Source organism: Pelodiscus sinensis, chromosome 15 (genome assembly GCF_049634645.1).
Source record: "Pelodiscus sinensis isolate JC-2024 chromosome 15, ASM4963464v1, whole genome shotgun sequence".
Lineage (NCBI taxonomy): Eukaryota > Metazoa > Chordata > Testudines > Trionychidae > Pelodiscus > Pelodiscus sinensis.
This window is the reverse complement of record NC_134725.1, coordinates 32,061,227-32,073,446: the sequence shown is the minus strand read 5'-3', so window position 1 is coordinate 32,073,446 and position 12,220 is coordinate 32,061,227. Positions and strand designations below refer to the sequence as shown.

The following is a 12,220-nucleotide window of genomic DNA, read 5'->3' as shown; positions in this document are numbered from 1 at the left end:
TATGTATTGTACTGCAAAACTACATTGCTGCATTTGTTTTTAAGAAGTTTTCTGTTTTGAAGTTTTTCTCATCCCTCAGAACAGGTTCTGCTTGATTTGGTGTCATTTTCATTTCATTTGAATCACACACAAGATGCTCCATGATTCAAATTTGCAAAATATTTTCTCTTGTTTCCAACAGAATTTTGAACTCCTGCACTGATCTAATGAAGGTTAGTAAGTGTGGTATTAAACCCATGTTAAAATTCCTGAAAATATCAGGTGTTGGCTGAGCAATTGCTCTTTATAAAATCCTTGTAAAACAATGGAGTCTGCTTTGATTTGTTTCAGGCAATTAGGCTTCTCGTAATGACATCTACCCATTTACAAAAGGAGATTGTTGAAAGTGGAAGGGTAAGGCTCACTTTGGGACCACTCCTCTTTGCTGGCTGACATGAAATATCGAAGGATTTCTGTTCACAAATAGCTTGACTTGCTCAATTGTTAACCTAATGTCACAGTTTCTGAAGCATCCTGTATGGTATGAAGTGTGGGATGTTATTGAAAAAGGCATCCATGCCTTGTGCTTTCAGGAGATATTTGCTCTCCTCTTAACAAGCCTGGTCAATGTACAGGTGATGGCAACAACTCAATCCAGCCTATTTTAAACAGAAGCCAAAATTTTCAGTCCTGGAGGCCTAAAATTCTAGATTTAGGTATTTAAGTAAATGTGGCCTGATTTGTCAGAAAAGTGGAATGCCTGCCGCTCCCGTTGACTTTGGGCACAGCATTACTGCAAATTGGGCCACTCTGCGGTAAGCATCCAAATATGGATTTAAGAGCCTCCCGATTTTGGGAAAATTTAGCCTGCATGTTCCATGTTTTTGATTGACCCTGGGACATGCTGTTTATGGTGTTCTCAAGAGAGCTGACATGTTTAAGAACAATTGTAAAATGTGACATCTATTTTGATATGTTCATTGTTTATTTAAAAACTGATGCACGGTTTAAATGCAACTTAACATTTTTGTGACAATAGGGGGCAGCAACAACACAAGAATTTTATGCTAAGAACTCCCGTTGGACAGAAGGCTTGATCTCTGCTTCCAAAGCTGTAGGATGGGGAGCCACACAGCTTGTGTAGGTATCTGCAGTGCCTGTAGGTTTTACGTCGTCTGAGACTGGAAGTGGTTCTCATGCACTGCATGGGAGGGGACTCTCAGGATATACTGCACTAAGCAGATAAAGAGTTTTTGTACGCCCAAACCTGTAACCAATGTGAGCTCCAGTTTCCTCTCAACTGAGTTTAGAGCTGACCAAATAGACTGTTGTATCTCAGTTCTCTGTATCCACACTCCTTAGTCAACTGAATATCTAGTGTCTTCCTGTCTCCTGTTCTACTTGGTCATCAACTCCTGATAATACAGACATTGGTTGTAAGCTTTGTCCCAGGGGAAGCATTTTTGTTTCCTCTTGTTAGCAAAATATTGAGTACATTTTGGGCGTTATCACAATGGAAACAATGGTAACAACATAGGATGCAGTCCTACCAGGAGTGGGACTCTTTTCCGATTGGCATGAATAGTAGGATTTGGTCAATAGGAAAATATTCCACAATCCTAATGCATTTCACAGCAAGAAAGTATTGTTTTCTGATAGCCTGAATCCACGTCCTCATGGGACCACCCTAGTCATCCTCTTTGTTAAGTTTACACCCTTCTAGTACCTTTAGATTCTGGGGTTTTAACATGATTCTTCTATGCATGAACCCTTTCAAAGAAAAGCTTTGCAGACAATTATTTAAGTCCACATGAGAGTTTCTAAGGATATGTAGCTTCGTACTTCCCCGCTTTATATTTATGCGAGGCTTCACTAATCGGACTTCACTATTGATCTATATTCTAGAGAATCCGCAGACAGAGTGGTCCTACATACAGGCAAATATGAAGAACTGATTGTCTGTTCCCATGAAATTGCAGCCAGCACAGCTCAGTTGGTGGCTGCATCTAAAGTAAGCTTTTGAATAGAAATGCCTAAGTAAGAAGTGTAAATCTGTGATGATCTCTCCTCTGTTGTTCTGGTGGGGACAGATGGGTGTCAACCTGTGGGGTTCTGTCTCCTTTTCAGAAACAGTACGCTGACCACATGTCCTGGTTTTTCCAGAACAGTCCAAATTTAAATCCTCTGTCTCAGTGCCCCGTCCGGTAAGCAAATGTCCCAGAAAGCCCGGCTGGATTCAGCTAGAAATGGCTTTGCCATTTCCCTCCCCGCCGGGACAGCCTCGCAGACACTAGAGCAGTGCAGCAGCAATGCCCTCCTGTCCTCCAGCACATAGGCGGCTCCCTGGATGCCTTGTCAGTAGTAGCCAAGACTGCTTCTGGTGGTGCACTGTTTCCGGGTTGAGTTGGAAGCTGGAGCCTGAAGCATTCTTCAAGCTCCAGTGCGGTGTGTGCCGCCACCCTGCAACTCCTGTCAGCCCACATCCCACCACCATGTGGCTCACTCCCCCCATTCTTCCCCCCTTGGGACAGCTCTGCTGCCTGCAGCCTGATCCTGCCATGCCGTCGTCTTCTCCATCTCCAGGCAGCCACTTGCTCTTTGTACAGCGGCCGCTGTGAGGGGGTGGGTGCCAGGTGGTTCCAAGAGTGCACCTTGTGCAGCTGTTGCTAAACTCCAGCTGAAGCCAGGTCCATCCGTGGTACTGTTTTTAATACCATAGTCCCAGTCCCCATGGGTGGCCCCGGCTCCAGTTGGAGTCAAGCGGCAGCCGCAAGAGACATGTTCCATGCGAGGTAGCCTCACCACAACAGGTCTCAAGCGGCCACCACTTGACTCCAGCTGAAGTCGGGGATGCAGTCCTGGTCCCTGCAGGCGGCCCTAGCTCCAGTCCAAGCACACTGTCCCACCTCAGGAGTGGCTGGGGCTGGGGCTGGGGCTGGGGCTGGGGCTGCAGGGCCCCTGGTTCCAGCCCCCGCAATCTGCTTCCCACATGGAAGGCAGAAGGTGAGGGAAGATCAAGGGGGAGAATTAAGAGGGAGGTGGATGAGGAGAGAAAGGGGCTTGTGCTGAAAGGGAGGGGAACCAGGGCAGGAGAAGAAAGGGGCAAGGTGGAGGAGAGACAAATGCCAGGGGGGCCAAGAGGAGACATGAAGAAAAGGGCATGAGGGGGGATGGGAGGGAAGGTGTCAGTGGGGATGGGTGAGGGGAGGGGACATGGTAATGCAGGCAGGTGGAGTGGCAGTGGGAAGGAAGAAGAGTGAGGAAGTTGGGGGTGCTGGGAAAAGAGGGGTTGAAAGGTGGGGTGGGAATGAACAAGGCAAGGGATGGAGCAAGTCATGTGAAAGGGCACAGAGGGGTGTGAGAACTGGGGCAGAGGGTGGTGATGAGGTGGGAACCAGGGAGAAAAAGAGCAAGGAGGGCAGGGTCAGGCACTAGGAAAGTGTAGGGAGGGGTACTACCTCCAGAGGTGGGCTTTCTTGTTGCAGGGGACGTGGCTAATGGGGGTCAAGAGGCATGGCTAATAGGGGTTGTGGGCGTGGCCACTTTGTACCTATTTTGGTTCAGAAAATATGGTCATGATGAGAATCAGGCAAAGCAAAATTCTCTCTTTAAGATGAATTGTTACTTTTCTATTTAATTTGTTTTGACTGAGATGTGTGTAAGAATTCAGTGGGTGAATTCTTCATCTCCAGAAGGGCTGGTGTTTGAAAAGAGAATACAAATCCTTGCTTCTCCTTTTGAGCTGACTCTGTAGCAAGAGTTCTGACATGAAACACAAAACCCCAGAATAAAGAATAAAAATCTGTAGACATCTGTGTTGGAGATTCTCTCTCTCTCTCTCTGATTGATAATGGGTTCTTTTATCTGTGTTACATTGATAGATGATAAAAACTAAAAGTATGTAAAAAGCTCATTTTATTTTTCACCACTGATCCTTTGTTAGGTCACTTATTTTTGGTCACACAGGACAATAAATTAGTTGGTTTCAAATTTGCTGCTAGTCCATTTCATCTCCAAGTTTGTATGGACTAAAGAGTATGCTGCCGCAGTAATCTCTCAAACTTTTTAAAACAAAACCTAGCAGTTGGGCCTAACCTGCTTGATGCAATGTTGCTTAAAAACAACCAGATTTTTTCAAACAAAAGCAGGATCTTTCTGCCCTTTTCCATTTCCACAGCTGTCTCTCTGTTTAGTCTCTAAAGAGTTCCGCGTTTGCATTCACGCACATTGGGAACCATGTTTGCATACATATAAAAGACTGGCCTCTATTTGCATTTCCATTGCAGCTAAGTAATTCTGAAAGCACCTGGTTGATCTTTGCAGGTAAAAGCTGACAAGAACAGCAGGAACCTGGGCAAACTCCAGGAGTGCTCACGTAATGTAAATGAAATGGCTGCCAATGTTGTGGCATCCACTAAGTCTGGACAAGAGCAGATTGAAGACAAAGGTGAGGTGTGAACGCGGGGGGGGGGGGGGGGGGAGTGTCTGTTCAGAAATCAAAATGACTCTCTCACCCTGAGCTTTGAACTCTCCATTATCAATTCATGTGCATTGCAAACAAAGAGATAATTTATATGGTAAACACTTGCACAGAGTGGGTGAAAGGAGACTATGGTGATGGATTAGTGTTAAGTGCTAGAGGATTCCCACATTCTGACATTCTGGGGATTGGGACTCTTAGCCTGGAGCAGAGTTGGGGAACTCTTTTTTTTTTTTTTGTGAGGGAGGGCCCTGACCCACAGAAACATCAGTTAGTGTCCATACAAGTGAGAAGTGCAAAAAACAAAACAAAACCCCAAAGCCAAAACTCAGTGACCTGGGCCCCAAAAAGTAAGGAGAAAAAAATACCCCTCACAGAAGTGACTCCCAACTGATAAGCAGGAAAAAAAAAAAGTTCACTTTACTAACACTTAAGCTCAACCCTAGAAACTGAGGGGACCAGAACTAGTAAATTTTCAAGGTTTGGAGTCTGGATGATAGGACACAGGAATGGGCATCTGGGGGGGTGCAGGAGTGGGCGGAGGTGTGGGGTCAGGAAGGGAGGGGATGCAGGTACAGGGTGAGGGTGTACAGTATGGAAGAAAGAGAGGGTGTGAGAGCACACTGAGGGCCAGCAAATGGGGACACAGGCACTTAACTGGCACAGCTCGGGGGGGGGGGGAGGGTGCACATGGCTCCATGCGGCTCTGTGCACTGCAGAGAAGCGTCCCTCACCAGCAATGCCCCCACCATCCCATTGACTGCAATTCAACCAGCAAGGAGCAATCCCCATGAAGCATGCAGGAGCCACTTCTTCCCCCTGGCAGGCAGATCCAGCCCTGGCTTGCCTGGATCCGGCCTGTGATGCTCAGGGCGTTTATTTTCTTCACACATTACTGGAACAACAGCACTGCTCCTGTGAGGTGAGGGGGATGAGCCCTTAGCCCCTCCAGCTGGATCAAGGCAGTCTGCAGGCCAGATGCGGCCTGCTCGCCACTTAGGTCTCTCCAGGCCAGAGGTGGGGAACCTATGCCTCTGTTTGGGTTTTTGGCGGCACCCACTAGGGTTTAGTCATTTTCACAACCATCTGTAGGGTTTTGAACTGGACAGTCCAGTATTTGAGCTTTCTGTCCAGGAAACAAATTGAGAAAATAGAACTGTCCGGTATGTTCTAAATAAGATGGAATGTCTATTGTGATGTCATGTCAAGTGTGTCCGGTATTTTTGTTGAAACCATCTGGCAACCCTAGCTACACCACTGTTCTTACTGCTGCTTCTACAGGGCCATCTTAGGGGCTATGTCTCTGCACCAAAAATTCAGGCAGACTTGAACTCCTGACTCTGAATTACAGACCCAAATTGCAGCCAGAAGGAGATTGTTGTTGCTATCCTCAGTCTCCCTTCAACTACCAACTGCAGTTATGCCTTAAAACTTTTCAGCATCTGAACTTTTACATTTTTGTAATAGTTTGGTGTTCGTTGAATGTGAAATCTTCCATAACAGAGACACAACATAGGAACAGACATTTAATACCTTCTACAGGGACTAAGAGAAAAATGGATGTTACGGGATCAAACTTTTCAGTCTCTTCCCATAAATATTCAGGTTTCTGTTTATAAAGTTTCCAGGGAGTAAGTATAACAATGGGCAACTGGCTGGCACTCTGGAGCTCGAACAAGGGAACTCCAAAACCAAGAGCATGAGGTTCTACAGGTTGATAGTCATAGCTCTGCACCTACAGTTGAGAGACTCTTACTGGGCAGAGAGAGTGTCAGTAACACACTCACCACTGGCTTAAAATAGCATGTTCCACACATATTTGAAGTGAGTGAGAGTATGTATCCAGCTAGTTCCGTTCTGTATCAGTGTTGGAAAATGATCCTTATAAGCTGCTACAGGATAAACCTCCCCTCTCTCTCTCCTTCACCACCTCCAGACACTATGGACTTCTCTGGCATGTCGCTAATCAAACTGAAGAAGGAAGAAATGGAGACACAGGTATGGCATCCCGTGCTGAGAACAGGCAATCAAGGTTGGGATAATTATACTGATCTGGCAAACACAGAACTCTTGGACATCTTCTCAGAACTAGTCTCTGAGAATCTCTTGCTGGGGGGGAGGGCGGCGACAGAATTGCTGGGTCTCTGGACAAGGGGGGCCAGCTTTGTGCTTCTGGCAGGGGTGGGGCCTAGAGTGGAAGGGGTAAGGCCCAGGCTAGCTTTCCACTGCCAGCCCTTCAGCACAGGCTGGGGCTCCAGCTGTGATTTAAAGGGCTTGGAGCTCTGGCTGCTGCAGTAGCAGTAGGGCAGCTGGGGAGTTCTGGGCCCTATTGTTTCACAAGGCCCCAGAGTAGCTGGGCCCTTTGCCCCCCCATATGTGGGCCTGATCTCTAGTAAGGATTTAAGCAAACACTGTAGTGTATCCAGTCTTCAGCAATAAGACTTTAAGATGAGACATAAGTTACTTTGTCTGATTGTTGCCAGAGAGTTCAGATTTGTAGAATAGGAGCATATGGCGGAATGTATTAGCCAAGACTGAATCTGGATGGGACACTGAAGCTCCCTAGAATTCTTCTTGTGGTGAAACAGCAGAAATCCCTCCCTAAAGCCCACTGTAAAGTTAACACTTTGTTGTGTGGTGATCCTGGTGAAGAATGGCTGCTATGTTCTGACCCAGATGTGATTAAATTTCTTGAGTGGAAGATCCCTATCAGATAGTTAAGAGCTTTTAGGTCCTATTACAGACCTAGAAACCAGCATAGCCATGCTAGAGAGCTTTGGAAACCATACTGTGATGGCAGATTTGTCACTTCCTCTGATTGCTGTTGCCTACAGCTAGAGAGAGCATAGTGGAGTGCACCCAGCAACTGGGGATTACAGGCCCTTTTGTTACGCAGGTGAAGGTGCTGGAGCTAGAGAAGAAGCTGGAGAATGAGCGAATTCGTCTCGGCGAGCTGAGGAAGAAGCATTATGCTTTGGCTGGGGTGTGTGAAGACCCAGATGAGGGGGAGGGGAAACCAGCTGTGACACCAAAGCGGGGCGTCTTAAAGAAGCCACCACTGGCTCAGAAACCTGCCTTCCCGCTAAAACAGGACTGTGAGGTACAGTATTCCATCTGATCCATTCCCCGTCCTCAGTGTTAACTAAGCCATGAGCATTTGGGTGGGTGCTGTGTCTTATTTACATAAGGGGAAACTGAGGCATGTCCAAGTGAAGTAACTGGCTTGTGGGGCTCACAGTGAGCCACTGTCAGAGGCAGAAATTAGAATGTGGGAAAGAGCTCAGTTGGCCATTATGGCTGCTACACACACTCAGTGTTTTCAGCACGAATAATCCCCAGTACACATCAATCCATAAAATGGGTGGGCTTCATACAATGAAGGTGTAAGTGGAGAGGTTCTTGGTTTGCTTCCATCACAGCCCTGCCATCCAACCAGGAATTGTTACAGGGCAAAGGTGGCAGGGGGCACGGGAGGATGGAGTAGCAGTGCACCTACCCTCTTGGAAGTGGGTGACCAGTGAAGAATTATTATTTATACCTAGTGTCCAGAGATGAGGTTCTAGACATGGTATTAGGTAGGTCCCGGCCTCAAACACCTTACAGTCAAGTTCCAGGCAAAGGTTGGGGAGTTAAACTTGTGATCATGCTAATTGCGCTGCAGAGAATTGGGCAGGAGCATACTTTGAGAACTTTGACTGCTGCTTTGGCAAAAGGACCCAGCTGTGGTGATGGTCATTTGCACAGATGATGCTTTTTACTAATGGAATTAACTGTTGTTATTTTTCTACATTGCCTTTTTAGCTGGAACAGCAGGACGGCATTTTTCAGGCTCACATCATAAATTTCTAGGAGGCTACAGAAGTTGTTTCAGCACAAAAAGAGGAGGCAATGGCATGGGCTACTGCATTTGCCTTCTAGCCCAGTACACTTCAGCTTGGTTGAGGGGGCCAGGATTAACTGCCCATCATATTCCTGCTGGGCTTAGACTGTGCTGGCACCAGTTTACCCCTCACAGGCAGACTAGCAAGTGCTGCACATACTATGATGTAGGCATTCCACAGCTGTTAGATCTGTGTTTTAAGCAGACGCTGACTGGATTAACCCACAAATTGCCTTCAAGCTGGTCTGCCTTTATTGTTCAGCTGGTTTTCCTGACTGCCACATGTGAAGAACAACATGACGTGACACTTCCTTTCTAGCACAAGAAAAATTGGGTTACTGTTGTTTACTAAAGCAATGCTACTTAACCTGTGGCACATCAGTTCAACAGAAAGAGAATGGAGCAGCTCTTCTAGGTCACTTTTTGTTTATCAGCAATAGGAATCTTAAGTAAATGGAAGTGTATCTCACTCTCACTACTGTAGTGCACACATTTTTTTAAAGAAACGTGAAACATTTTTAAATGTAGGAAGTTGATCTTTTCCTGCAGCCATTCATGGTATACAATGTGGCAGCTTGAAAAAGGGCAACTGATGTTTCTTCATGGGTAGCTACTTAAAGGAAGAGGCATAATTTAGTTTTAAATTGTCTATTTAAATGTCTTAAAGGAATAGGGTTTACACATGGGGAAGAATAGATAATATATATATGACAGCAATAAGGGTGCAAACTTTTTTTCTTATTAATGGGTCAGGGGAATAGTTTCACTGTGTTTTATAGTTAAGAGAATTATCGGAATCAAACAATTTTGATAGACACTAACTATGTAATAATTATTGCTAAGAGGTCTGGAGCAATAAATTTTTTTGGGGAGTTAATTGATTGAAAGGGAAACTGTTGGTTTAAATACTATACAATTTCTTCCCTTGAGTTATAGTAATATTTAATTTAAGAACACTTAAGAAAAATAATTTTTCTTTTCTTGGCTAATAGTCAATGACTTTCACGTAGCTCATTATAGAGCGCTCTTCTTAAGTCAGTTTCAGATCCTGGGTCTTATGCCTAGCTCAATACTGGGATTGCAAGCAGTAGATGTAAATGTTTTAGATTGCAAGCAGTACATGTAAATGTTTTAGAAATGTTAACTAAACCGCCTCTTTCTAAATCACTAGGAAGTGTAGTGTAGAAGAACGTGACTGCTCTTCAGTATAGTATGATTAAGGAGAGCATGGAACTGGCTCCAACTCCCACTTCAGATGTCACTGGGCATAGTGCTGTATCAGACTTCTAAAATAGAAGTGTAGTTTTCTTCATTATTCGATCTGTAGCATAGATCCATTCAGTAGCCTGCTTTTTCCCATTCCACTGATTTGGTACGTAACCTCTACACCCACTGCTAAGAGGATGGCCTGTGTGTTTTACGCATCTGATGGTACAGGGCAGGAGAAGTCAGCAGTCAAACCACAGGCCAGATCTGGACAATTGAATACTTTTGAAAAGATACTGAAATCTTTTTATTTATGCAGTGTGAAAAACATTTTTCTGGTTTGGACTTTGACAAAAAATAATTGACTCCCCTGCTGTATGTTGGACAGAATTGTCATTCTCAGGGCTTAAATTCAGCTGGAGTGGAGATCTGGTAAATATTTTCAGACCCACAGGGCAGAACCCCCATAACCAGGCTCTGGGAAATACTCTGAGAATGTAAGCCCTGCTTTAGTATACCAAGAGCCCTATACCTAGCATTTCAAATGTGGATGCAAAAGGCATTAATGTATGTAGCACCACCTACAACCAAGATTGAATATGTTGGTCTATGGCAGGGGTTCCCAATCTGGGATACGTGTACCCCCAGGAGGTACGAGAAGCTTGCCAAGCGCTATGGGGAATATTTGGTAAATAAGTAGAATATCCTAATTGAAATATTCCAAAAGTACAGCCGCTCCCCGAGTTACGACCATCCGCACTTACAACCAAAGCAGTCGTAAATGTGGATCCGAGTTACGAATGGCAATCTATGCTTATGAACAGCGCAGTCGCCATGTAACTCTATGGGATCCAAGTTACGAACACGTCGAGTTACGGACCAAGCGTTGGTCCGTAAAACTTGTTCGTAACTCGGGGAGCGGCTGTAGTCGTGTTAGTTAGAAAAACATTGTGGATTCTAGAGTCTACAATTTTTTTCCTTTCATATTGAATAGGGGGTACGGGAAGGTTTACTAACAGCCAAAGGAGTATGGGGACTGAAAAAGGTTGGGAACTCCTGCTGTATGGGTTTCAGAAGAGACACATTTTGCTTTTGGGGTAGTGATTTTTTCATTTCAGGATTTCAATTAAGGAATCTGGTACCTTTATTTTAGACTATTCAGAGCCAACATTTCTGATAACTCAAGTGAATCCAGGTGAAAAGTTAGCCTGTAGCTGCACTATTCTCCAGTTAATTTACAGTATTTCCATGCAGGTAACCATACCACAAATTATTTCTAAAAGGTAGCTCTGACCTGTAGTCAACAGTGGTTGCTTGATATTAACTTTTAAGTGCAAAGACAAGACTACATGATGGAACTCTCATAGCAAAAGGATAACTGAAGAGCTGTAACTGTTTTTATACCAAAATCTGTTTTTAGCAGGAAAATGTCTTGGTTTTGTATTTTTTGTAAATCTCAAACAAGCAATAAAATATGTTCATGGTTCTAGTATCTTTATTATAAACTGTGGCAGATAAAGGGACAGATTCTGCTAGCAAGTGCTAGGTTGTTAGAGCAAATGAAAAAAAACACATTAAGGCGCACACAGTTGCTTCCCTGGGATTCAGTATAAAAGTTACAATGGATGGGACATGGGCCTCAGTACAGAGGAGATCAAAATTGATGTGATGAGGTTATTTTTTTTAATTAAACATTCCAGCTATATCTAGACTGGGCATGCTTTTAACAGAAAATTTTTCTGTTAAAAGCATTTTTGGAAAAGAGCATCTAGAGTGGCACGGACGCTTTTCCACAAAAGCACTTTTTGCGGAAAAATGTCCGTGGCAAATCTAGACGCGGTTTTGCGCAAAAAAAGCCCCAATCGCCATTTTCATGACCAGGGCTTTTTTGCGCAAAACAAATCTCAGCTGTCTACAGTGGCCTTTTTGTGCAAAAGTTTTGCGCAAAAGGGACTTTTGCCCGAATGGAAGCAGCATAGTATTTCTTACAGTAGGAAGTCAGTGCTTTTGCGGAAATTCAAGTGGCCAGTGTAGACAGCTGGCAAGTTTTTCCAGAAAAGCAGCTGATTTTCCAGAAAAACTGGCCAGTCTAGACACAGCCGCCCTGTTCTACTCACATCTGTTGTCCCAAGGTTTATTTCCTTATGCATAGATTTAACTGAAAATCTATGCCTCATTCCTGGCTCAGTCCATCTCTTCCCTAAGCTCCTGCTATGAACTTACATAAGACTGAAGGAGGAACAACCTGTTTTTCAATTCAAATCTCACTTCCTGGATACCCACAGCCCTCTTGATTTCATGGTTTATAGGCAATCCTGTTAACTGAATAGTTGGGATGGATAGTACCCCTCCCATCAATCACAAATGCTAAGTTTTTGTTTACACTTTTTCCTACTTAAATTACTTTTAGTTCTGCAAAAAGTTTTAAAAACACTACAGATCATTTATTGGTTGGGACTGTTTGATTTGCACAGAGTGACTACTCCTGATCACATTTACCTAACCACTAATGTTTAGTACATGTTCATATCCCTCAAAATAGGTTAGCATATCTCACCCCCTAGATAAATATCTCTTGCCTTTCCTCTCTGGCCACATCTTCTCTAATGCTTGTGGCTCAGGGTCTGAGAATAAAGGAGCATCTTTGAAGGGAAAATATTTAAGGAAACAAAAGG

General features: G+C 44.4%; 1 protein-coding gene across 2 annotated transcripts in view; it reads left to right on the top strand.

The window, feature by feature from the left end:
• The window catches only part of HIP1R (huntingtin interacting protein 1 related), a 102,588-nt gene that overhangs the window by 68,513 nt on the left and 21,855 nt on the right, over nucleotides 1–12,220 (top strand). The window contains exons 25-32 of one of the 2 annotated variants that reach the window (XM_075898581.1): nucleotides 182–212; nucleotides 331–393; nucleotides 1,019–1,119; nucleotides 1,885–1,990; nucleotides 4,303–4,426; nucleotides 6,396–6,457; nucleotides 7,356–7,559; nucleotides 8,261–11,031. In XM_075898581.1, the coding sequence (XP_075754696.1) occupies nucleotides 182–212; nucleotides 331–393; nucleotides 1,019–1,119; nucleotides 1,885–1,990; nucleotides 4,303–4,426; nucleotides 6,396–6,457; nucleotides 7,356–7,559; nucleotides 8,261–8,308 (739 nt within the window). In that variant the 3' untranslated portion in view covers nucleotides 8,309–11,031. Of the gene's footprint in view, nucleotides 1–181; nucleotides 213–330; nucleotides 394–1,018; nucleotides 1,120–1,884; nucleotides 1,991–4,302; nucleotides 4,427–6,395; nucleotides 6,458–7,355; nucleotides 7,560–8,260; nucleotides 11,032–12,220 lie in introns of those variants that run through there. The other variant, XM_075898582.1, reaches the window with a different exon arrangement.